This window comes from Mya arenaria, chromosome 9 (assembly GCF_026914265.1).
Source record: "Mya arenaria isolate MELC-2E11 chromosome 9, ASM2691426v1".
Classification (NCBI taxonomy): domain Eukaryota; kingdom Metazoa; phylum Mollusca; class Bivalvia; order Myida; family Myidae; genus Mya; species Mya arenaria.
In genome coordinates this window covers 34,198,612-34,225,645 of record NC_069130.1, presented here as the reverse complement: position 1 = coordinate 34,225,645, position 27,034 = coordinate 34,198,612, and the positions used below count along the sequence as shown (strand labels likewise).

At 36.2% G+C, this 27,034-nt stretch overlaps 2 protein-coding genes across 8 annotated transcripts; one reads left to right on the top strand and one right to left on the bottom strand.

The window, feature by feature from the left end:
* The first annotated feature begins 121 nt into the window (after positions 1 to 121).
* On the top strand, positions 122 to 18,125 carry LOC128203205 (uncharacterized). 2 transcript variants are annotated; one of them, XM_052904514.1, is made up of 7 exons: positions 122 to 279; positions 1,090 to 1,177; positions 5,372 to 5,738; positions 6,991 to 7,216; positions 9,649 to 9,776; positions 17,010 to 17,121; positions 17,322 to 18,125. In XM_052904514.1, the coding sequence occupies exons 2-7, from the start codon at positions 1,120 to 1,122 to the stop codon at positions 17,946 to 17,948; spliced, it is 1,518 nt and encodes a 505-aa protein (XP_052760474.1). In that variant the 5' UTR covers positions 122 to 279; positions 1,090 to 1,119; the 3' UTR covers positions 17,949 to 18,125. The 2 variants fall into 2 exon arrangements, with proteins under 2 accessions (XP_052760474.1, XP_052760473.1); XM_052904513.1 differs by lacking the exon at positions 122 to 279 and adding an exon at positions 805 to 874.
* Positions 16,993 to 26,792, bottom strand: LOC128203204 (uncharacterized). Of its 6 annotated transcripts, none has more exons than XM_052904511.1 (10): positions 22,860 to 23,155; positions 22,079 to 22,695; positions 21,726 to 21,869; positions 21,491 to 21,565; positions 21,180 to 21,362; positions 20,812 to 21,030; positions 20,343 to 20,621; positions 20,024 to 20,075; positions 19,776 to 19,795; positions 17,003 to 17,128 (listed from the first exon to the last, which is right to left on the bottom strand). In XM_052904511.1, exons 2-9 carry the CDS (start codon positions 22,674 to 22,676, stop codon positions 19,789 to 19,791), a joined length of 1,557 nt encoding a protein of 518 aa, XP_052760471.1. In that variant the 5' UTR covers positions 22,677 to 22,695; positions 22,860 to 23,155; the 3' UTR covers positions 17,003 to 17,128; positions 19,776 to 19,788. The 6 variants fall into 6 exon arrangements, with proteins under 6 accessions (XP_052760469.1, XP_052760471.1, XP_052760468.1 ...); XM_052904508.1 differs by lacking the exons at positions 17,003 to 17,128; positions 19,776 to 19,795 and adding exons at positions 18,108 to 19,208; positions 26,642 to 26,792 and having other exon boundaries at positions 22,860 to 23,052; XM_052904512.1 differs by lacking the exon at positions 17,003 to 17,128 and adding an exon at positions 18,956 to 19,068.
* Between the last annotated feature and the right edge of the window lie 242 nt (positions 26,793 to 27,034).

The window sequence follows — 27,034 nt, the reverse complement described above, 5'->3', positions numbered from 1 at the left end:
ACGTCAAGTATAATTATAAACGTACAAGTTGCTTCGTTAATAAGCAATACCGTAACGCTTGAGTTGTCAATTTTGACCGAAAAAGATGCTGATTTGGTTGACAACTTATGAACGTATCGGTACATTATGGCTTAACAATAACTCATATAGTCATTTAACCTACGTTTATCATGAGCGCTCAATTCGTAACGCGGCACTCGGATTTTGACAGGCAGTCTAAAGGACATAACGCATTCTTTACGTTGACTCGCATCTAACGAGGATAACTAACGTTAACTGGTAAGATTTTTGTTCTCTTATTTATTTACTGTTAGTTTATAGTTGATTAGTTTTATTGTATGGAAATGCATTTGTTTACTTACTGAGTCTACTTGTTTTTAAATTTTAAAATTACGCGTTTCAGATCATTTCGGCATTTTTAGAAGAAAAAAAAGTAAAATGAAGTTTCTAGCTTTTACAGTTCTTACACACGCATTCCATTTTGTTTTCGTCATAGTAATGCACTTTGCGTCAATAGTATTTATAATGCAGATAATTTTAGCGAAGACTGACAGTTTTAATGCTTTAGAATATCAAAACTGGAGATATTGTTTAAAGAGTTGACACAAATGAGATGTTTCATTGTTGTTTTGCTATGGCTGTCTAGGATTTTGTATTTCCTTGGTTTCAAATTTACGTGGTTACCGTATAAGATATGGTTTTAATTGAATTCATGCATTTTAACATGAAATGAAGTGTTTATCTAATTATTCAAAGTTAAATTCATATCTCGCTTTTAAAGGAAATAAAAAAAATATTGTACAGCTTTGGTATAAAACTACATATTCGCACATCATAAGGGGGAAATAAGAGGGTGGACTTTTATTCGCTAATGGTTTATTTCATTTCGTTTACTTTGTTCTAATAATCAAAGTTTTTCAAAATTACTACCAAACGATTTTATATTGAGGCATTTCTATTAAAGTATATCATATATTTTTATTGTTTGTTTATTTTTAACAAGTTGTTGACGATGTGAAAACATAGATTATTGTAGACAAATATAATGAAAAAGACCGAAAACCAAGAAGTCTATACGTACTTTTGCAGAACCGTTCTGTCACAGCAGCCTGGTTAAAGATGCACGTAAGCCTCGTTCTAGCCCTCTTGGGTGCCATGGTTTCCAGCGTCCACTCGTGTAAGTAACTGCGTCTGGGTGATTTTAGTTTAGTTATAAGTTTGTACAAAGTTTGTTTTAATTAATTGTTTCACGACAAATACATTGTGAAGTTACAAAAAAGTTAAATTGAAATATAAAAGTATTCAAATATGAATCTATATTCAAGAAACTCAGAACGACCAGAAATAAACATTTCAACATGTTGATAGCCAATTTATATGTTTTGTACATTTCGTACAATCTACAAAACACAAAGTCTCGTAAGCTTGACTGAAGTAGACAAAAACACAATGTTGTCGTAAATATTTAGTTTTAATATCAAATGCTGATTTTCTGGCCACTGTATACTTCATCGCATAATTTCGTACAACTTATATTAAAATGAATATGATGTTTAACTAAACATGTTCTGTTACCTAAACAAAATGATCTTTGTCATTTATTAATGGTGTCGTGATGTTTTGACTAGACTCAATGAAAAACTAAACATGACGCGCTATAAATCAACCTGAATGTTATCCAATTGTGCAAACTCGAATTGAATTAATGAAATAGAGAGTTGTGTGCATATTAAGAAATACCATCGAAAACCACACTGACATTTTACCACATTTTTGAATGCAAAATTCAATGTTCATTTTGCAAAAACGTGATACAAATTTCAACGTTTAAAAGCTGCACTCTCACAATTTGACAGTTTTGGCCTTTTTTTATCAGCTTATTTTGGCAACAGGGGTGGTACTCAATATTTGTCTTAACGGGATCTAAGATTGATGTAGCGAATCGGATTGAGTGTTATAAATAACCAACCATTACAGTGAATAAAGTCACTGATGTATGACTATAAGATGGACTTAAGTTGTATATTGAATACCAACCCAGCGCCTTCAATTCAGTCATATAAGATAACTCAATATAGAAAAAAGTTACATCGTAATATTGAACTATGTAAATCTTTATTTATATTTAAGTATCACAAAGCTACAAATAAATAGCTGAACGTGTTGGTAGCCAATAAGTATGTTTTGTGCATTTCGTTTATGAAAAACTTCAAGTCCAGAGTCATATCAGATTGAAAAAAGTAAAAGCAACATAATGATGTCGAAAATATTCAGTTCTGATATCAAATTCAGATTTGCATCGCATTATTTCGTACAACTTATATCAAGATGAATATGATGTTTAACTAAATATGTTCTGTTGCCTAAACAAAATGATCTTTGTCAGTTATTAATGGTGTCGTGATGTCTTGGCTAGATTCAATGACAAACTAAACATGACGCGCTATAAATCAACTAACATGTTATCCAGTTGTGCAAACTGTAAATTGAATTGATGAAACAGCGAGTCGTGTGCATATTAAGAAATATCATCGCAATCCACAATAACGTTTTACCAGATATCCGAATGCCAAATTCAATGTTCAATTTGCAAGAACATGCCACAATAACGTTTTACCAGATATCCGAATGCCAAATTCCATGTTCAATTTGCAAGAACATGATACAAAGTTTTAAATTGACAGTTTTGACCTTTCATTTTTTTATGTCTCAGCATCAGCTCTTTTTGGCCTCAGCGCTTTTAATTCAGTCATATTAGATAATTAACAATAGAACAGATCTTTTAGATCTTAATCACGCTTTTCGCCATAAAACATCAGTTTTCAAACGTAAATACTCAATCCTTTTTGTCAGCAGTCTATATCACTGGGTTCCAGACATTTACGCGAAAAATCCAAGATGAAAAATTAAAAAAAGTTGTCATAAAAGTCAATTTATGAGAGTGCAGCTTTGAAGAGAGTTATTTTTGATCATACTATTTTGTTTGGTTGCTCTCTGATTGAACTTAGCTACAAATGCCACTGCTAATGAATTAAATACAACTGCTCTGTCCAATCAGGTGAAGTTTTATTTTGATACATAGAACACGAAGATAAAATTACATTTAAGATACATATATATCTACATCTTGAAGATGATTTAATCCGGGCAGAACTCAAAAGGCAAATTATCAAAGATTGAAAATATTTATGTGCCGTTATACATTTAAGGTGATGGATTTCAATTTCAAACACTAATACATATTGTATCAATTTCGTAAATAGAGTTATATTTATTGATCTAAGATTAAATTGATTGCAAGTGCAGTATATAATTGCAAACATAAAAAAGATTCCCAAGAGTTAAGTCATAAAGTTTAACTGCTAAATAAAATTACTACACGATCTACTTACAGCGGACTAAAACGTACCGCTTTTTGAGTATGTAAACCGTCCAAATACATCCGAGGTTGTTTCGATAAAAATGGCCGAGGAGCTGGCCGATTGATTAATATTTATTTTGTAATGTGCGCGTCCATCAGGGCTAACAAATGCCTTCAGAGAAAAGAATAGTCAACCTTGTGGGGGTTGACTGGTCTTATATATATATATATATATATATATATATATATATATATATATATATATATATATATATATATATATATATATACATATAGTCCCTGAACCTCTACAGGAGAACTAGATATGCGAATTTGCATATTGCCAACGAACTATGAACGCACTTCCGCCTACAGCGGAACGTTACAATACACATTTACACATGGTATACTTATTGTAAAAACGCTATACAACGACACATTGTACGCGCATCATATCGTAAATCGCCCAAATCCTTTACGTCTCATGTTGTCAAGATATATACACCAATTTGCCATAAAGTGAATGGTTTATGAGAAATCTTGAGTCCAATGTCGTAAATCTCAACAATTTTCAAAAATATCACATTTTGTTCGTCACGAACTTCATCAAAATGTCGGAATACAATCGTTTTTGCTTTGGTTTTCAGTGAATTTCAAATTTCACAGATACGCATGAAAATACATCAATAAACTAAATCCAAATACGGACTTTAGTTGTAAATTACATCTAAATTTAGAAATGCATAGCGAGACTTACTTGCTACTGACCACAGAAGCCCAAAAGTGACTATATTAATATTTGTAAATATATGTATATGTGTTTTATTTGTGTTCTTCGCGGACGTATTATTCTCACTTTTGTCATACAATTTGGAATAAAATGGTTGATTTATGTATAATGATATTCTCTGCATTTATCTATCTATAGCACTAGTCCTATACACAGCGATACGATAGGAATGAACTCCTGCTTTGGTGTCATTTGACCTGTACATGAAGTCATTCCCAACAAATCACTGTGGTCCTATATTATCGGAATCTCTTACGCTAACGCTTTCAGGGAATCTACGAAAAAATGCGAAACTAAACACATCTGTTCCTAAAAATCAGAAGCGCTAATTTTTAACAAAAATAATTGAATGTGTCTTTTTTAAATTATTTTGTGTTAGACTCGTACACTGTCTCTAAATTGATATGTATTACAACAGTTAAAAGTGATTTACCTCGTAGTGTTAAAGTATCAACAAGGTATCAAATTCCGCCGTTGCGTTTACAGTTGGCGTAACGTGTAGATGGGTTTTCAAAAGACTTCTATAATACATGACTCCAATAAGCCTTCCAATCACAAAACATTAAAGGGCTGTAAAAGATTCTTGGACACCACGGCTTATATAACACTACTTCATTTCTCTAAATACGGCTATGGATAAATGCTTTATGTACCTATTTTACTCTCCACTGACGTATAACTGTATTATAAACACGAAATAAAACAAAGTATATTAATGAGGCTAAGACGATTGTCATCTTAAATATTAAGCTTTTATTACAAAGGAAGGGTTAATGTATCATTTTCATGAACTTTTTATTCTGAAAAATGCACTCTTACTCCCAGATAAGATTTACCACAATTAATACAATTGTTTTATTATACCAAAAAGGATGAATAAATATAAAACAAACAAACAATGGTTCTAATGAAGTATAACGAATTTATTTGGAAAGAAAGGTGCAGAAATACAGTACTTCTACCTTATGAGACAATTGTAGATCACAGTATATTTTTAGCACTCACCAATCATTTAATATATTTGCGTATTTAGCTATTAAATACACGGTTACTATCTTGTCATCAGTAATTAATATTTTTCATAAATGCATTATTTAGTTAAGTAGTTAAAGGTTTATCACTCAAAATTTATCTTTGTTTTATATAGAGTGTCACTTTAATAGTTCGCTCTCTTCTGCATTGTACTTGGAACGCTCAACTTTAAACTGGTGTATTTTCAGTCGGCTGTCACCAGCGCTGGGAGCTTGTGTACGCCAACAGCGGGAATGGAACCACTGTTTTTGGATCCAAAAAGACTCTTGTCCGGGCCACATTATCAGGGGCTGATGTTCGCATCTTTATTCCATCCTGGGGCCCCGGAGGATATCTTACAAGCGTCCAGAACACCCAGACAATCAAAAACAATCTTTGCGCCCAGTCGCTTTTTCACGTCAGTAAAGCGTCTTATGATGCTTTCCAAGAGGTGCCTTACTATTGGTTCGTGAATCTGTGTACAACTGGTCACGTGCACATGGCGAGGTATTTCATTGGTAACCACGTGTCAGCTGGTATCAATGGGGATAACGTTGACATGCAGTGGTATATCCGGTAAGTATTATGTCTGATAATGGCGGATCTGTGATCTGGTGGTAACACACTTAACTATTTATATGCCAGATATCGCAGGATTCCCCGTCGCTCCATTGAAAATACTAATCGTCTAACGGGAAGGACGTTAAATGGGGGGTCCCGTGTGACAGTGCTATACACTGGTGCACGTTGGCTAACCAGGGTAGTTTAAAACAAGGTTTACATTCTGTCTGTGCAGTATGCTCCAAAACCTTATTATGACAAAAAATCGGATCACTCGCCGAATCGGCCATGCCCGTGTGCGAGTCTCAATAAAACTCCAGTGATATAGATACCATCAAAGGAATTCACTGTATTACTTTTTACATTATGTTTAATTATGTAGAAATTCCTTCGATAAACATATATCCTTTCAAGGCATTCATATCCCATTAACCGCAACATCTTCGAAGTAAGTATGATACTGCAAAAAAAAATCTTTGCGATTGGTGAACTCACGTTTCACTGCGGGAATGTGATGTCACGTCAACAAAACACGTTGCATCAATGACGCCACCAATGCTAAAACAGATGATTTATATGAAGTTAACATGTGTTTGAAGTGGTTTTAAGCATTTCAGGTGCATTACTCGATATACATATTGCACATTATGAGTGTCTATATAATCATTGAATATATTCGAATTGCGGTTCATCTGTCCGTGCACGGATGATACATGTTTCGCTGCTTGGAAATCCATGAATATTTTATAATTTCACAAACCGTACACCGACCAAATGCTTCCATACAGCAATGGACACCAATACTAAAACATTTAATTATTTAATAGCATCAAACTTGATAATCGCTTTGGCTCGTTTTCCATATTTTGGCGGATCTTTTTTATTATATGTCAAGCTATGTTTTGTTCCGTTGATTTGTCACTTCTTCATTTACAGACGAAACCCGTTGGCTCGAACTCCCAGGGTCCGGCGAAAATACCTCGTGTCTCGGAAAACTCGAGCCAAGGATTGTTTTCCTTCAGTATATTGAAATCGGTAATTTAATCTAGTTCGAGCCAACGAGGAATTCGAGCCGAGCAAGTTCGAGCGAACGGGGTTCGACTGTATATGATATTAATAGTTTCACAAACTACATGGCACTACATAAAATTCACTTTATAATATCATAATAATTTAACATTACATAGTAATGTCATTTTATGTCGTCGAGATTACAATTAATAATTATTTGCTTAACTTTTTTAATATAAAACGTTTTCGTTAACAGAAAGTACCCAGACCCGATTTACTCGCACACCCAGGACGGGACGGTAATCTCAGGCAGCGTACGTGACGTTGTGTACGCCGTAGAGGCCGGGGCGGATATGCGTATAGTGGACCGGCAACTCGGGTACGGGGTCCGTATGGATAACCTTGAGGTCTCATTTGACCGGTCCATTGTAGCTGGTCAGTCGCTGTGGCACGTCAGTGAGAGAATGAATGGGCCCAATCTGGTAAGTTGATTACACAGCCGGTATTCATAAAACATCTTAGGTCATTTTCTTATGTCAATTTCCTAAGTTTAGTATCTCACTGGTCATATGATATAATAACTTAATATTATCTTATATACTTAAAGATGCACTCTTACTCTCAAATAAGAATTACCACAATTATCATATTTTTTTAATATTCAAAAAATGATGAATAAATGTCGAAAACAATGGTTCTTATGAAGGATACCGAGTTTAATTTATAAAAAGAGCATAAAAAACGGTATTTCTACCTTATGAGACTATAGTAGATCACAGTAAATATTTTAGCATTCACCAATCATTTAATATTTTTGCGCTTTCTGCTATTAGATACACGGTTACAATCTTGTTATCAGTAACTTCCACAAATGCATTATTTAGTAAGTAGTTAAAGGTTTAATAGTCAAAATTGATGTTTGTTATACTTGTGTATGTATTGATTTTGAATAAGAGTGTCACTTTAATCTTCTTTGAATTAATTGAATATAGGTACTTTAAAAAACAACCTGATACATTTCTTTTAACGTGACTATGAAAATGTTAAGAAATCGGCATTAGTTAACAAATGACTTAAGATGTTTTATGAATACCAGTCCTGATGGTTACTTAAAAAAGGACTATTTTTTTGGGAAACGAAAACATATCACCCATATCTTAAAACACAAACAATATACATGTACAATGAAAAGTATCGATGATGGTTAAACATCAGTGCACCAAAACTCGTTACCAAAATTCATGTAAGTCAAAAACAGAAGAAGGTTACGGTTACGTCCTTTTCAAAAACTGGTAGGGTAGATAGGCGTTTTATTTTTCTTTATGTTATCTTTTTATTAGGTTTTATGTAAGAACGTTATTGGCAAATTGTAGAGTGGTGTTTATGTAATCTTCTGTATTTAAACTACATAATAAACCACACACTTATTTTTTTTTACCAACTGACTATTAAAAAAATTCGTAAGTGGGGACGGGTGACCTGAACCAAATGCATTTTTTTAGGCCTAAGCAACATTTGCTAAGAAAGTGTCTTATAACAAGAGTTCTTTATTTGTATAAGTTGTGTAATGTCTTTCTTCTTTTTTTTAAAAATGAGATTTTTAAGGGAAGTTATTTTAAGGATAATCATGATAAATTATGGTTTATAAAATCAGGTTTAAGCAATAATTTGGCTTAAAGAAATATGATACCTGTCATGCTTAAGATATTTCGAGAAATCGAGGCCCATACTTGGTCAAAATCACGTGTGTTAAAATTTCAGTTTTGATAGTCATTTTGACGTTTAGGTTTTCAAGATAAATGACTTTTAGCTAGTGAGTTATAGCAAGTCTTTTGTAGTAATTCAATGAAATATGTTAAATTGGGCGGTTTTATGATCGCCAACATTAAAATATGGCATTCTGAAGTCATGAACATGGTTTACATTGAAAGAGGACTCAAATAGACACATTAATTTTAAATGTTCATGATCTTACTTATTTCAACAGACCAGAACATATTTTTATACACGAAAACTTTAAAGTGTGTGTGTTATATTATCATATAAATAAACCAATATTACAACTATACAATGCAGTGAGCGACTTATATTATTGACTTATAAAGGATGACCTCTGACAAATAAAGTATACATTTCTAATCATAGTGATAAAACATAACTTAAATAGTCTAAATATTGATGATAATAACGCCCTTTTACGATGTACCAATAAATAATCTGACTTATTTATTCATAAATAAAGTATATCCAATTTTAAATGCTTCTCGTATAAATTTACCAAACATAAATGCTTCAGATTTATTTTTTGTATTTTACAGTTGTACAAGTTTAAAAATAATTTCAATCTTTTAAGCATGGTTAATTCATTGGGTGTCAAGAAGTCATACAATCGTGATTTCAGGTTTTGAATGAAAATGTCAATGCACTATAAAAATGACACTCCGTTTTTCTGTACCGATATATTTACCTTTTCTCAGAACAATCATCGCATGTGAACAAACCCACTTGTCAACCATACAGTAAATTAATGTCCAATTAGACCCAAATCATAAACAATGAATCTCAGAAAGAAAAAAACAACAACACAAAACGATCATACAATATTATAATGAGTGCCATGTTTTTTGGAAGTCATATCTGAAACGGTGCCTTACTTAGCTGATTTTTTTTTGTAAATCCATCAATAATGCAGTAATGCATGTCTACAACGCAAAAACTAATATAATAGTCCACTTTAGTCATCCTCGGCACCCCAGCGCATCATACCTATATAATAGGTTATGATACGCTGGGGTGACGAGGATGACTTTAGTAATCCAAAGGGTTAACCCGAACTGGAACGGAACAACAACAATACTTAATTTATCATATAAAGTTGTATACTACCTCTAAATATTGTCGATGGTATTTGTAGGAATTTCAAGGCGATGACTACTGGTGGATGTCAGTATGGTCAACAGACGGTACCGTAGACGTTTCACGTTGGAACGTCGGCGAACATGTGAAGAGGGGTAACAGCAGTATGCAACAATCCATGAACTGGTATGGGTGCTTAACATGCTCCTTTAAAAGGGCATATACACTAATGATTGCATGAAAAAAAGAAAATTGTCAAAACTTCGTAAAATTCATACCGTTGTGTACAACGAATTGAATCGCACTGAATGATGTCTCACCGCTAAATACACATGTATCTTTCGCAGTTTTGAGTTAATCATGCTTTTCTTAAAACAGGTGAAAGTATGCAACCATCTATGAAGTGTGTAATATCACACTATTTTTAAAAGTTAATATGAAGATAACAATGCAAGGCAGAAGGATAACAGTAGTACGCAACAATCGATGAACTGGTAAGGCTGCCAATCATGCTCTTCTTAAAAGTTAATCTGACACTCCACTCTCTATGCCATGCAGAGGGGTGCCAGCAGTACGCAACAATCCATATACTGGTAAGGCTGCTTATCATGCTCTTCTTAAAAGTTAATCTGACACTCCACTCTCTATGCCATGCAGAGGGGTGCCAGCAGTACGCAACAATCCATATACTGGTAAGGCTGCTAATCATGCTCTTCTTAAAAGTTAATCTGACACTCCACTCTCTATGCCATGCAGAGGGGTGCCAGCAGTACGCAACAATCCATATACTGGTAAGGCTGCTAATCATGCTCTTCTTAAAAGTTAATCTGACACTCCACTCTCTATGCCATGCAGAGGGATACCAGCAGTACGCAACAATCCATATACTGGTAAGGCTGCTTATCATGCTCTTCTTAAAAGTTAATCTGACACTCCACTCTCTATGCCATGCAGAGGGGTGCCAGCAGTACGCAACAATCCATATACTGGTAAGGCTGCTAATCATGCTCTTCTTAAAAGTTAATCTGACGCTCGCAATGTCATGCAGAGGGGTACCAGCAGTACGCAACAATCCATATACTGGTAAGGCTGCTAATCATGCTATTCTTAAAAGTTAATCTGACACTCTCTATGCCATGCAGAGGGGTACCAGCAGTACGCAACAATCCATATACTGGTAATACTGCTAATCATGCTCTTCTTAAAAGTTAATCTGACGCTCTCTATGCCATGCAGAGGGGTGCCAGCAGTACGCAACAATTCATATACTGGTAAGGCTGCTAATCATGCTCTTCTTAAAAGTTAATCAGACGCTCTCTATGCCATGCAGAGGAGTGCCAGCAGTACGCAACAATCCATATACTGGTAAGGCTGCTAATCATGCTCTTCTTAAAAGTTAATCTGACGCTCGCAATGTCATGCAGAGGGGTGCCAGCAGTACGCAACAATCCATATACTGGTAAGGCTGCTAATCATGCTCTTCTTAAAAGTTAATCTGACGCTCTCAATGTCATGCAGAGGGGTGCCAGCAGTACGCAACAATCCATATACTGGTAAGGCTGCTAATCATGCTCTTCTTAAAAGTTAATCTGACGCTCTCTATGCCATGCAGAGGGGTGCCAGCAGTACGCAACAATCCATATACTGGTAAGGCTGCTAATCATGCTCTTCTTAAAAGTTAATCTGACGCTCTCTATGCCATGCAGAGGAGTGCCAGCAGTACGCAACAATCCATATACTGGTAAGGCTGCTAATCATGCTCTTCTTAAAAGTTAATCTGACGCTCTCAATGTCATGCAGAGGGGTGCCAGCAGAACGCAACAATCCATATACTGGTAAGGCCGCTAATCTTGCTCTTCTTAAAAGTTAATCTGACGCTCTCAATGTCATGCAGAGGACTGCCAGCAGTACGCAACAATCCATATACTGGTAAGGCTGCTAATCATGCTCTTCTTAAAAGTTAATCTGACACTCTCTATGCCATGCAGAGGGCTGCCAGCAGTACGCAACAATCCATATACTGGTAAAGCCGCTAATCATGCTCTTCTTAAAAGTTAATCTGACGCTCTCTATAGCATGCAGAGGGGTGCCAGCAGTACGCAACAATCCATATACTGGTAAGGCTGCTTATCATGCTATTCTTAAAAGTTAATCTGACACTCTCTATGCCATGCAGAGGGGTACCAGCAGTACGCAACAATCCATATACTGGTAAGACTGCTAATCATGCTCTTCTTAAAAGTTAATCTGACGCTCTCTATGCCATGCAGAGGGGTGCCAGCAGTACGCAACAATTCATATACTGGTAAGGCTGCTAATCATGCTCTTCTTAAAAGTTAATCTGACGCTCTCTATGCCATGCAGAGGAGTGCCAGCAGTACGCAACAATCCATATACTGGTAAGGCTGCTAATCATGCTCTTCTTAAAAGTTAATCTGACGCTCTCTATGCCATGCAGAGGGGTGCCAGCAGTACGCAACAATCCATATACTGGTAAGGCTGCTAATCATGCTCTTCTTAAAAGTTAATCTGACGCTCGCAATGTCATGCAGAGGGGTGCCAGCAGTACGCAACAATCCATATACTGGTAAGGCTGCTAATCATGCTCTTCTTAAAAGTTAATCTGACGCTCTCAATGTCATGCAGAGGAGTGCCAGCAGTACGCAACAATCCATATACTGGTAAGGCTGCTAATCATGCTCTTCTTAAAAGTTAATCTGACGCTCTCTATGCCATGCAGAGGGGTGCCAGCAGTACGCAACAATCCATATACTGGTAAGGCTGCTAATCATGCTCTTCTTAAAAGTTAATCTGACGCTCTCTATGCCATGCAGAGGAGTGCCAGCAGTACGCAACAATCCATATACTGGTAAGGCTGCTAATCATGCTCTTCTTAAAAGTTAATCTGACGCTCTCAATGTCATGCAGAGGGGTGCCAGCAGTACGCAACAATCCATATACTGGTAAGGCCGCTAATCTTGCTCTTCTTAAAAGTTAATCTGACGCTCTCAATGTCATGCAGAGGACTGCCAGCAGTACGCAACAATCCATATACTGGTAAGGCTGCTAATCATGCTCTTCTTAAAAGTTAATCTGACACTCTCTATGCCATGCAGAGGGCTGCCAGCAGTACGCAACAATCCATATACTGGTAAAGCCGCTAATCATGCTCTTCTTAAAAGTTAATCTGACGCTCTCTATACCATGCAGAGGGGTGCCAGCAGTACGCAACAATCCATATACTGGTAAGGCTGCTAATCATGCTCTTCTTAAAAGTTAATCTGACGCTCTCTATGCCATGCAGAGGAGTGCCAGCAGTACGCAACAATCCATATACTGGTAAGGCTGCTTATCATGCTATTCTTAAAAGTTAATCTGACACTCTCTATGCCATGCAGAGGGGTACCAGCAGTACGCAACAATCCATATACTGGTAAGACTGCTAATCATGCTCTTCTTAAAAGTTAATCTGACGCTCTCTATGCCATGCAGAGGGGTGCCAGCAGTACGCAACAATCCATATACTGGCAAGGCTGCTAATCATGCTCTTCTTAAAAGTTAATCTGACGCTCTCTATGCCATGCAGAGGAGTGCCAGCAGTACGCCACAATCCATATACTGGTAAGGCTGCTAATCTTGCTTTTCTTAAAAGTCAATCTGACGCTTGCAATGTCATGCAGAGGGGTGCCAGCAGTACGCAACAATCCATATACTGGTAAGGCTGCTAATCATGCTCTTCTTAAAAGTTAATCTGACGCTCTCAATGTCATGCAGAGGAGTGCCAGCAGTACGCAACAATCCATATACTGGTAAGGCTGCTAATCATGCTCTTCTTAAAAGTTAATCTGACGCTCTCTATGCCATGCAGAGGGGTGCCAGCAGTACACAACAATCCATATACTGGTAAGGCTGCTAATCATGCTCTTCTTAAAAGTTAATCTGACGCTCTCTATGCCATGCAGAGGGGTGCCAGCAGTACGCAACAATCCATATACTGGTAAGGCTGCTAATCATGCTCTTCTTAAAAGTTAATCTAACGCTCTCTATGCCATGCAGAGTAGTGCCAGCAGTACGCAACAATCCATATACTGGTAAGGCTGCTAATCATGCTCTTCTTAAAAGTTAATCTGACACTCTCTATGTCATGCAGAGGAGTGCCAGCAGTACGCAACAATCCATATACTGGTAAGGCTGCTAATCATGCTCTTCTTAAAAGTTAATCTGACACTCTCTATGCCATGCAGAGGAGTGCCAGCAGTACGCAAAAATCCATATACTGGTAAGGCTGCTAATCATGCTCTTCTTAAAAGTTAATCTGACGCTCGCAATGTCATGCAGAGGGGTACCAGCAGTACGCAACAATCCATATACTGGTAAGGCTGCTAATCATGCTCTTCTTAAAAGTTAATCTGACACTCTCTATGCCATGCAGAGGGGTACCAGCAGTACGCAACAATCCATATACTGGTAAGACTGCTAATCATGCTCTTCTCAAAAGTTAATCTGACGCTCTCTATGCCATGCAGAGGGGTGCCAGCAGTACGCAACAATCCATATACTGGTAAGGCTGCTAATCATGCTCTTCTTAAAAGTTAATCTGACGCTCTCTATGCCATGCAGAGGAGTGCCAGCAGTACGCCACAATCCATATACTGGTAAGGCTGCTAATCATGCTTTTCTTAAAAGTTAATCTGACGCTCGCAATGGCATGCAGAGGGGTGCCAGCAGTACGCAACAATCCATATACTGGTAAGGCTGCTAATCATGCTCTTCTTAAAAGTTAATCTGACGCTCTCAATGTCATGCAGAGGAGTGCCAGCAGTACGCAACAATCCATATACTGGTAAGGCTGCTAATCATGCTCTTCTTAAAAGTTAATCTGACGCTCTCTATGCCATGCAGAGGGGTGCCAGCAGTACGCAACAATCCATATACTGGTAAGGCTGCTAATCATGCTCTTCTTAAAAGTTAATCTGACGCTCTCTATGCCATGCAGAGGAGTGCCAGCAGTACGCAACAATCCATATACTGGTAAGGCTGCTAATCATGCTCTTCTTAAAAGTTAATCTGACGCTCTCAAGGTCATGCAGAGGGGTGCCAGCAGTACGCAACAATCCATATACTGGTAATGCCGCTAATCTTGCTCTTCTTAAAAGTTAATCTGACGCTCTCAATGTCATGCAGAGGAGTGCCAGCAGTACGCAACAATCCATATACTGGTAAGGCTGCTAATCATGCTCTTCTTAAAAGTTAATCTGACACTCTCTATGCCATGCAGAGGCTGCCAGCAGTACGCAACAATCCATATACTGGTAAAACCGCTAATCATGCTCTTCTTAAAAGTTAATCTGACGCTCTCTATGCCATGCAGAGGAGTGCCAGCAGTACACAACAATCCATATACTGGTAAGGCTGCTAATCTTGCTCTTCTTAAAAGTTAATCTGACGCTCTCAATGTCATGCAGAGGATGCCAGCAGTACGCAACAATCCATATACTGGTAAGGCTGCTAATCATGCTCTTCTTAAAAGTTAATCTGACGCTCCACTCTCTATGCCATGCAGAGGAGTGCCAGCAGTACGCCACAATCCATATACTGGTAAGGCTGCTAATCATGCTCTTCTTAAAAATTAATCTGACGCTCTCTATGCCATGCAGAGGAGTGCCAGCAGTACGCAACAATCCATATACTGGTAAGGCTGCTAATCATGCTCTTCTTAAAAGTTAATCTGACACTCTCTATGCCATGCAGAGGGGTGCCAGCAGTACGCAACAATCCATATACTGGTAAGGCTGCTAATCATGCTCTTCTTAAAAGTTAATCTGACACTCTCTATGCCATGCAGAGGAGTGCCAGCAGTACGCAACAATCCATATACTGGTAAGGCTGCTAATCATGCTCTTCTTAAAAGTTAATCTGACGCTCGCAATGTCATGCAGAGGGGTACCAGCAGTACGCAACAATCCATATACTGGTAAGGCTGCTAATCATGCTATTCTTTAAAATTAACCTGACGCTCGCAATGTCATGCAGAGGGGTACCAGCAGTACGCAACAATCCATATACTGGTAAGGCTGCTAATCATGCTATTCTTAAAAGTTAATCTGACACTCTCTATGCCATGCAGAGGGGTGCCAGCAATATGCAATAATCCATGAGCTAATAAGGGTTCTGTACATGCTCTTCTTAAAAGTTAATCTGACGCTCTCATGTCATGCAGAGGGGTGCCAGCAGTACGCAACAATCCACGAACTTGTAAGGGTTCTATACATGCTCTTCCTAAAGTTAGCCTAAAGGTCTCAATGCCATGCAGAGGTATACCAGCAATACGCAACAATCGATAAACTTGTTAGGGTGTTATACGTGCTATTCTTAAAAGTTAATCTAAAGGTCTCAATTCCATGCAGAGGAATACCAGCAGTACGCAACAATCGATAAATTGGTAAGGGTGCTATACATGCCCTTCTTAAAAGTTAATCTGAAAATCTCAATGTCAGAGATAACAGGATAACTGCATTACGCAACAATATATGAACTAGTAGGGCTGCTTATCATGCTCTTCTTAAAGCTTCACTCTCACAGATATAAGATTTTGACAACTTTTTTATTTGTTGTCTTGGAAAGAACAAATTTTTGTGTAAATATCAGCAAACCAATGATAAGAGATTGCTGACAAAAGATCAGTTCGCAGATTTTCATATTTCCGTTCGAAAAATAATGTTTTATGGCTTAAACCATTACTAACGGTTTAAGAAAAATGCATAAAAAATCAATTTTGAACTTACATATAAAAATCTGCGATCTATATTTTTCGTCAGCAGTCTTATATAACTGGTTACCATGTATTTTCGTAAAAATTGGCTCGTTCCAATACAAAAAAAAATAATGTCAAAACGTTCAATCTGTGAGAGTGCAGCTTGTAAATATAAGTAGTGTTCAATCACATGTAGAATGGTAACAGTAGTATGCAGCAATCTATAAACCGTCTGCTCTTCCTCAAATTAAGTCTTACTGAAGTTGTCAATGGCATACAGAGGTGTATCACCCGTTTGCAACAATTGATGAACTGGTAATGGTGTTAAACATGCTCTTGTTAAAAGATAATCTGAAGTTCTCTATGAATATATAAAATATAATGACTCTCAAGTTCTAAATGACATGCGGTCTAAAATTTTAGAAAAAAAATGAAAGAAGGGGGAAACAAAAAACGCGCTCCGTCGTGACTGTGTTAAGCAAGTTAATGAACGTAAATATGGTCATCAGCGTTAATCGGTTACCGATTAGCGCCGTCGTATAAACAGTTTGAGATGTTGAATGAGTCCAGTCCTGAACGCGACGATCTCTAAAGAAACTGCCGGTTATTTATGAGGTTTAGGCTGCAATTCCATGTGTCCTGCATTGTTATTTGTTTTGCTTCAGGTACGCGGACAGCTGTTGGCAGATGGCATACAAACACGACGCCGAGGGTCTGTTGGAGGACGGTTCACTGGAGCTGCTGAGACTCGCCGTGGAGACCGGACATCGCATTAAGGTAAGCGCTGGAAAAATATGCATCATATGGTTCATAGTGACATTTGATTTGAAAAGTGATTTTGATATCCCATATTGAAGAATGAGGTTGGTTCAATAAGATAGAATGTTTACTCAGATATTAAATATTAACAAAATGTATTTTGTAATAGGAATGATACAACAACATCGGATTGAACGTAAATACTGTTTTCATTCTAGGTTTTAATCGACGGAGCGATCACTGTTGAACCAGACCAGATTAACGTCCGTGGTGGCCATATCAATGCTGAGATTCTTAGTCTTGTTTCCAAGCAAGACCTGAAAACATTCACTGATGACGTCTTCTGGGATTGGCGAGTACTGACAACGACGGGGACAGAGACATCGGAATATTTCAACGTCGGAGAGTATTTTAATCGCGGAAATACAATCAAACGTAAGCCCATGACGTGGTTTATTGACACACGAACATGGAACAGAGTATTGGTGAACGACAAAGACGGTACCGTTCTAGCAGGAACCAAACAGCAGCTTGTGGATGCCATTCTTCTTGGTGCGGAGGTACGATACAAGTTGACCTTTACCTCAAATGCTATAACGCATCAGGCGGACAACTTAGAAATAAGCGCTGACGGCAACGTTGGTGCGATGCATGTGCGTTCCGTGAGTCTGAAGTTTACGCCTGGCTCGCCACATGAAGTTACCTTCCAGAACAGTCCCTACTGGTGGTTTACAATTGTGTCAACAACTGGCAAGGTCGACATTTCGAGATGGACAGTGGGTGAACATGTCAACAGACGACACACTCATCTCGTTGTAAAGGTTGAATGGTTTGTTAGCTTCTAGATGATCAGAAAGAAGGATCAAACTGACATAACAGAAATTGATTTAATAACATACATGACTAGCATAGTGTGATAGGCTTCAGGATGGTTGATTCATGGATTTCGAAGTATATTTCAGCGATTGTTAATGGACGTACGTCGAAAATAAAAATAATACTAATAAAGCTGTTAAAACATGTTTTAATGTTTCATTTATATTCATAGTGTACAAAACATCTATCATTTTCGTCATTTATAGTATAAAAATAAGCTAGTTCCATAGTATAAAATCACTGGAACAACTACCCTTACAGAAACATTAACATATACCATTACTGCAATATTTGCATTGCACAAACACCATCTGACTCAACTCAACAATAATAGTAACATTTCCCAAATCTATTCAATCTGAAAAACCTTGATTGCAGTATTCTCACACAAGCTAAGGTATAATGTTTGCTTTGTAAGGTCGTAAGCGACGCAATCAGGCATTTCAATGGAATCTGATTCGTCAAGAAGTACTTCGAAAGAATCATCTGTAGTGTCTATTTCGCATAGCGAATCATTTCCTTTCTTTCCGAACATGTAGCAGCAGATTAATATGTTCCCATTTGGTTGAACTGCTGTTCCGCGAGCGTATCCCAATTTCGTATCAGGAAGATCTATGTTGCGAATATGCTTGCCTTCTAGTGATAAAACTACTAAGTGTGATTTCATTGCTTCGGTAACATACATTTTCTCATTTTCATAATCGACTGTGATGAACCATGGATTGTCAAATATATTCTTTCCGTCTTCGTAGAACTCAACGGTTCTTAGAACTTTCCATTTTGTATCTAGAATCTGAACTTTGCTATGTGGCGATTCAAAAGTAAGATAAAATTTTCCTTTATTGTAAGTTATTCCTCTACATTTTTCGAATCCATCAAATTCGTCATGAAGCTTTAGTCCATTTACTGTTACTTGAACAACAACTATTTTGTTCGAGGCTGGTACAGTGACGGCAATCAAATCATCACCAAACGACGCTGCGTCCCATGCAAACGATGGCGTAGATATAGGAACACCTATACATTTCCCACTGTCAATATCAACAAGTTTTATACACTCATTCGCTAGATCAGCACCGACCAGTCTACCTTTCGAAACAAGAGTAAAACCAGTTATGGACGATTTTTGTTTGGTGTCATTCACGGCCTTGAGATCAATATCTTTCAACCATTTTAGTTTGGGTATTGGTTTCTGTGCATCTGTAAGTCGCATAGTTTGCCCAGAATGTCTAGAGAACGAAAACGATATAACAAGAAAGGGTACAAAGACATGACGAAGATATGAAACTGATATTTAAACGCTAATTTAAACTGCTATGCCTGGTGAACGTGCCCTTTATTTATATAGTATATTTTTATATGAATATTTTTACATATATTACATCGATACAATAATACAATATTGCAATAGGTTATATTATTTTATCAATTTTGAAAACACTAAATATTCATTATTTTAAAAACAGCGAAATGTATACCTGAAAAAAATAACTTAACATATGTACCAACACTTATCATATAAGTAAGAATATATGTTGCATTTAGCTATATGCATTGCTAATTATTACAAACCTAATCCAAATGTTAAAACGCTGTTCTGCTCACAGTTGCTAACTGTCATTGTTTTAGATTACTATGCATATCAATTTTATCTGACATATTTGGTTTTAACATGTACATTCATTTTTAAATTTTATGTTTTAACAAATGTCACAAGATTGAGTCCCCTTTTCTATTGACGTTCAAATCTAATAATTTTGTATTACATAATATCAAACAAAAGAGTTGATACTTACGATGGAAACAATGCTATAATCTGAAAGAAAAGTTATGGTACGTACTGTAAATGACTAATCTTAAGCGGTGCAAATGTACTGAGTAAAGAGGATACGATAGTTTGGTATCTCCATGATAGCACAGATGGAGAGTTAGATAGATACTTAATACAACTGTGAGCAGACAAGTGCTTGCATTTATTCCAAATGAAGATAAGACATTTCGAAATAGTGTTAACTTTGAAATCAAAGTAATGAAAGCTTCCTACCTAGCTACTATTGGTATAGCTGTGGATGCCATTTGATCGCTTTGTTGTTTATCTACAACATCAATAAATGAACTGAATAGTTATACAATAATACAAAGAAAAACTGTTCACGATTATCAATATATCTAAAAATGGTATGAATCATGTGATGATATCACGTATTTTACCAAATTCATTTACAATATATGTGCAAATTTTATCAGAAGCGTATTCTCCTTAAAAAATGTGACAATATTCAGAATAAACCAAATGCGCTGAAAATAGATGTTTACACGAGAAAAAAAACAACGTAACAGTTGATATTAGTATCAATACTAACCAACTTCTTCGTGCAAACTTGCGGTCAAAATAACATCTGACTCAGTGTACACATCTTTAATAGCATCTTCCAGAGGCGACAGGCTTTTCGTAAAATCAGGCAAGTTCTGTTTTAACTTTGCAACTGCATCAACCGTCGGTGCTTTGATTTTGAGAAGAATTGTATTGCGACTTGTATGGCCTACTTCGGTAACTACAAACTGAGGTATATCTTTTCTTGTGTTCCGCAATTTGTCAAAGAGTTCTTTGTTTTCGTGCGAACAAGCTGTCACTGCTTCGACTAAAACACAAATATTCAATTTAATCGTATTTAAACTTGAGCGAATGCAATAATCATGAAACGCTAATTGTTCATATATCCGATCGATATTCTATATCAGTGTTATACTGAACATTCAATGAACGCCATTGTATTTTTAGATGTATTATGAGACTTGATGCGTATAGGAAAGCTTGCTACATGTGTTTACCTAGTCTTTCCGTGCATTCTTTGAAATCCGTCTTACACATAAATATTTCAAAATAAAAGTCTTCACACCCAGACAGAGTTGCAAATATTTCCCGTATCTTTGTCAATTTCTTCATCAGAGTTGTGTCAACGCAGTCTGTGATCAACTTCCGCAAGTCTTGAAGTGATTCCGGTTCAATTGCTATTCGCACACAACCGTGACTGGCACTAAATTCTGTCACTAAATCAAATTACAATTTAGATTTAATTGAGTAATTGCTAAGCTTTTTAATGAAAACAGATGCCTATCCTATTAGTGAATAAGATACTGATCGAACTTTAAAATTTCAATTTATATATGGACAGGAAATAAAAGAGATTATTACGTACCACCATATTGGCCCAAAACATCCGTGAGAATTCCCCTAACCCTCTCCTTTTGCTCTTGTGTAAGATCGGAATTACACGTATCCTCCAATCTGTCGTTGATAATGGCAACGAGGTCATTGCATATGGCATTCTTTCTTTCCTGTGCAATTGAGCATTTTTCCATCGCTATTTCTATTACAACTTCTGTAAAAGGGAATATCTTTTTAATAATATTACTAAACAGTTTTGATAAATCAATTGTATATCAATCGTGTAAATAAGAAATTTGTATAAAGGAAGAACTCTTTTAACCGAATAATCTGAAATCAAACCTGGTAATTTGAATGGATACTTCTGTTTTCTAGCTGGTAACGCCTTTCCTTCGATATCAAAGCCACAAGTCGCCGCTGAAAACAGGTCCAAACATTCGGTCGTGCAGTATGTGTAATGTCTAAACTCAAGGCTAGTTGGAAAGATTGTGAGGTCAATACAGATAAGTTGTGAGAGCTGTAACGTGATGGTTCAAACAAATGTACCTCATTACAAATAATTGCAGTTTGAATATACCTTCGGAGACGTCTTTCAGATGGTGTCTTTCACGAACGCTTGATGTCTCCTGAACTTTTGGTACTGTTTGTTCTTCATCATCGGTGGCTTTGAGTTCACACATTTCTCCCATATCTATCAGTTTTTTGTAGGTTTGTTCCTCATCTGAAATTCATCATTGTCATGCTACAATGTTTTCTTGCAATTAAGTAGGTTTTTAACTTTGATTGGTATTTAATTTGATTAAATTAAACTCTTGTCTTTTATGTAATGTCACAACGTCTACGACGGTAATACACCCATGTGGAAACATCATTTTATTTAAATATGTAAAGTTTGTAACTTTCAATGGAATGAACTTTGTCTTATGTTACCTAGACTTAAATGCGCCAGCTTCGATCTCGATTTTTTTTCTGCTTCGTGAATTTTATGCAAGTCCGTAACCATATCTTCAACATTCTTGTCATCTTTTCTTTCAAGAATGGTATGAACGTCGTGATTTATTTCTGCTTTGAAGGTTTCATCTTCTATGTACTCAAATAAAAGAAACAAAACACTCCTTATCATTTCTATGTCCTGCTGAAACTCTGCCTCTGCAATTTTGTTGTCCATTCTGTACAACAGCTTTGTGCGAAGAGATCGAAGTGTTGTCACTGCCTTCTTTATACTATCCGGAAAGGAGCATGCATTGAGTAGAACGAAGCAAATCAAGTTCAAATCCCACTCAGAAAGGTGTGTTTTCTTGTTAAAACCAGGGAAAAGAATTTCCTTGTAGAAGCAACCTTCATCATACGACAAAATCCTGGTCATTTGTGTGAAGAGGAAATCATCCAATGTCCAGGACTCAACGTCTGTAGTTTTTGGTTTTCCGAGCTCTACCCGCTTTTTTAGAACACGTCTCAACACCGATGAACATGTTCTCATATGGACCTCAACGAGTTTTTGAAAGTTGCTTTGAAGTGTTTGGGCCATTTTGAAGCTTTTGTATTATCTGAAATTCAACGAAATACTACTCCTAACTTTAACACAAACTATACGAGATTGACAGTGTATATTTTGTCACTTATTTTATATTAAATTCAATTTTACTGACTTAATATGTATGACTTGAAATATGATTAATCCATATTGCAAATGGAAATAGATATACAATACCTTTTCAATGTAGACTGTTCAGTTATAACGTAGATTCCCACAAATATTCCTGTCAGCACTGACAATCCTCATTAAGGCACCGTCATGATATATTTGGAATTATTCTTTTTTCTTACGCACCATTTTTGTTTATTTGTTAATTCTAATCCAGAACACTCTCCGGGTCAAAACCGTTCATATTCTCGCCTGCGTTCTAAAAGAAAGATATTAAATGAAAATTCAATTTAAAAATCAATTGTTCTATTGACACGGCTCGCAGCGCTCATTTAATATGGAATGAAAAATGATACGTAGTTTCGATCGCGCCATGCAAAACTGGTATTTGTAAAATGAATGACATCTCTCATAATTAAGCAGGTCCATATTTGCAATCAAAAGAAACTTTATACATCAAGCAATATAGAACAAAATATTGGAAATAGATCAAGCAGGTATATTTATCCTTTTGTTTGCTGAAATATACCGTGATGTTCTAAATTCAGGCTAGATAAACTCGTACTTGGTTAGGTAAGAAGACCAATGAAATGTTTCTCACATACAATTAATTTGAGCCTTCATATTTAGATATAGTTTCCGGAAGAAAAGATCTATTCGATGATAACCGATCCTTATTGCTATTTACTAATTAATGCAGAACGTATAACAGTATATACATTAAGGACAATGGCAGGTTTTACGAGGCATTTCAAAACCCATAGTATGAAGATAGCGCCCATGTATTAAGGAGCCAAATTCTGCTAAAGTCTAAACTATTTTAAAAAGCTTTTCCATCAAGGCAAATAATGTTCTTAGACCTTGTTCGTGTCGTTAGGGTGATTGTATCTCGGGTCGGACATGCACAAGAAGCACGAAGCGCCCAAAATCACCTAAGGTAAATGTGGATGGTTTGGAATATCGATAAAATGCTTGCTTACATGTCTTGCTTATGAATAAAAAATATATTTACTGATGCCGAAATTAATAGTTATTTAACTCTACTATTTTTAAGGCATGTGATGGTATCATACTGATGCGAAAACGTTGTTACTGGGCGTCAGTGTTCTCCATTTTGTGTTAAGAATCGATTGGTCATATTTGGGTGAAGAGTAGTATGCGATTATGTAAAATTGCTATGAAATGATCATAACATGTCATTGATGGAGAGACTGTTAACTAAAAAGGGCACTGGCAATATTCAAGACGCCTGCATAGGAAACACGCTTGGCATTCATGACAGTAGGTAAACACCACTTGGAATATTATTTCCCGGATATTTGTAAGTAACTGTATCACCAATGTGACGTGTAAAGAGCTCGTAGATGCTCCGGGTGTGGATTGAGGAATGGTGGCCTTGGCGAGTTTTCCTGGTTTTGGAAACACGTAGATTCTGCTGGAATAGCGTACAGGTCGCCTTTGTTTAAAAGATAACGACACTGAAGGAAATGTTATATGCTATTCTGTATATGTAAATTTAATTATAAATGTTCACAGAAGTTTACTGTGGGTTAAATATAAACTGTAGAACCAATGTTTTTTCCGCTTTCAAAAATGATGATTAAATTAAGTTGTTTTAAGAGAGTTTGTGTGTGATTTTTTTGTTAAAACGGGATTCTTGATTTACTTTTTTATCAATGTTTTAATCACAGCAGTTGTACCAACGATATTCTATCATATGCAACAATATCATTTTGAACGAATTTCATCTAGTTTTTAAAACATTTCAATGGAAATGAATTATCACAAACCGATAAGGCATTCAAAACAAAAGATTATAGCAGAATAATAATTGATTGGTAATGCTTCCAATACCTATGTTTTAGTGCTTTCGTGTAGATCCTCTTTGCAGTTGATATTATTAGCTTTTTTTCTTTTATCTCTTTTGTATGCATTTTCAGGCATCCTAACCGAAATTATAACAACGGAATGGCTAAGGAAACCTTTGTTTATGAAAGGCTATGTCCTACATTTGATCAGGTCTTGATTGTTAAGACGCATGCAAATGGTTATGCAGCAGGCATTGTAAATACAAAACATTGCCATCCATGAAGCGTTAACAAGTTTTACGGGAAAGCCATTTACAAATTATTTATGGATAATTTCACTCGAGAAGTCTCAAACTAGTGTAAAATAGGATATTATTCAAATTTAATTGCATTAGTATGATTATTTCTAAGGATCTTTGTGCAATACTTAACTGCAAAGACGATCAAAGAACTAATAGTGTTTAACGACTTGAGCGATGATTCCTTCTATGTAATATTCAGAAAAGATATATATGATGAAAGGGCACTCGCTCGCTCTCACGCCTGCCCGTCCACACACCCAACCTGCCGACACACCCACCCGCCCGCACACTCACTCTTCACTCAAAACTAATTAACAACCTAACCCACTCACTATATTGATTTAATGTATTCCCTGAGCAGCAGAATTAAACGAGCATCATAGCAAAAGGTCGTATTCAGATTCAACTAAACTTGTATACTAGTGTGATATTCTAGTATGTCTATCAACTTTAAGAGAATGTCAGCACACTTGTAGAATATAACATACTCCAAATTCGATCATAGCTTAAACAAAGTATAACAAATTATTCACAAATGTTCATATTTAGACCAATTATCCTTAACGGTACTATATGGAAATAAGAATCATTAGAATGTTCACAAACATATAACTTACATACGCTGGGGTGGCATTTTTAAACTTGAACACAAATACACAGCAATACAGAAGAAAATGACTTAGCTTGATAAGAAGTTGAAGTATGCACATGTTTGCAAAATCTGAGGTATATATTAAAGGGTAATGATAAAGGATATATGTTCTTCCATCTAACATACTATGCTACTGAGTATAGTTCGACCAATTCGCTAATTTCACTGCTAGAGCAGTGCAGTTAGAAGGGGGAAAACAGCACTGAATTAATTTTGTATTGTATATCTGAAGGCACTCCCCTGTAGTTTCTTATTTATATAATTATTATGTAATTTATAGTTCCAAATGAGGTCAAACCCAGAACTGCAAGGAGTTTTCCGGTTTATAGGAGTTTTCCCTTTCATATCCGTGTTTTATACGTGTGTTTACTGTTAATATACGCACACTATTACATACTCTTACATAAAATTATTTTGTTAATCAAACATTACTTCTGAGGTATGTTTTACAGACCGATTTTCATTGAAATCTGGTACTTTCGATTATGATGTATAATTCCGCATTCTATTACCGAAGTCTTGAGCTAAAGCCCATGCCTAAAAACGTTCATTTATCAGCTATATAAATGCTCATGTGCATTAACTATACACATTAAACGGTATATTAATATTATTGAACATAAATAATTCCGTAACATGTGTAAAAGAGCAGCATCGTTTGGCGTCGTAAAAAGCAGCAAATTTTAGAATAGTTTATGTCTAGGATTGCGGCGTTTTTACAGTGTACATCTAAATAATATAACTACTAGTAAGAAGCAAGATAATGTTTGTTTGGGAAACGATTAAATCAGTTATAAAATAGAAAACTAATGCTATGAATAAGACAACTAGCCATAATAATAATGCATTTCTTTGAGCGCTGTGCATTTCCATCTGGAAGTAAGAACAAACGATAAATGCTTCAAAAGTTCTTATTTCAAAAGATCCTCCATACATCATGGATGAGGCAATATTGTTGTGCCCAGATCTTTGGACACACGAGACATTAATTTAAAGCTAAATTAGTTATTGTTATTTACATTAATATATACCTAAACATTATAAATGTAACATAGTATATTAGAATTGACCTTTTTTAACACTTACCCGATTCCATTCAGAACATGATGACGTTCAGAGGGGTATAGATTTCATTTACTGACTCTAAATCTTCATTTGTCAAAAGAGCACTTCAGATAAAATTACCCCACCCCTGTAAGAATTTAGTGAACTTTTTCAACATAGGCATGCATTTTAATTTAAAACGTTCAAAAATAGCTTTCTTCTATATTTTGGTGTTAAAATGCATTTGTTTTCCTCACTGCTGGTGCGACGTTATCTCCATATTTCTTGCATTATTGAACGTAAGATTCTGTACTCGCACAATATCAGCAATTTTGTTTTTCTGTGCAACTTCCGCTGTTAAGGTCAAATTCAGACATATATAAGGTGACTCATCCTTTTGATTTGTTTATGTTTACATTCCAAAACTTAAGGTTA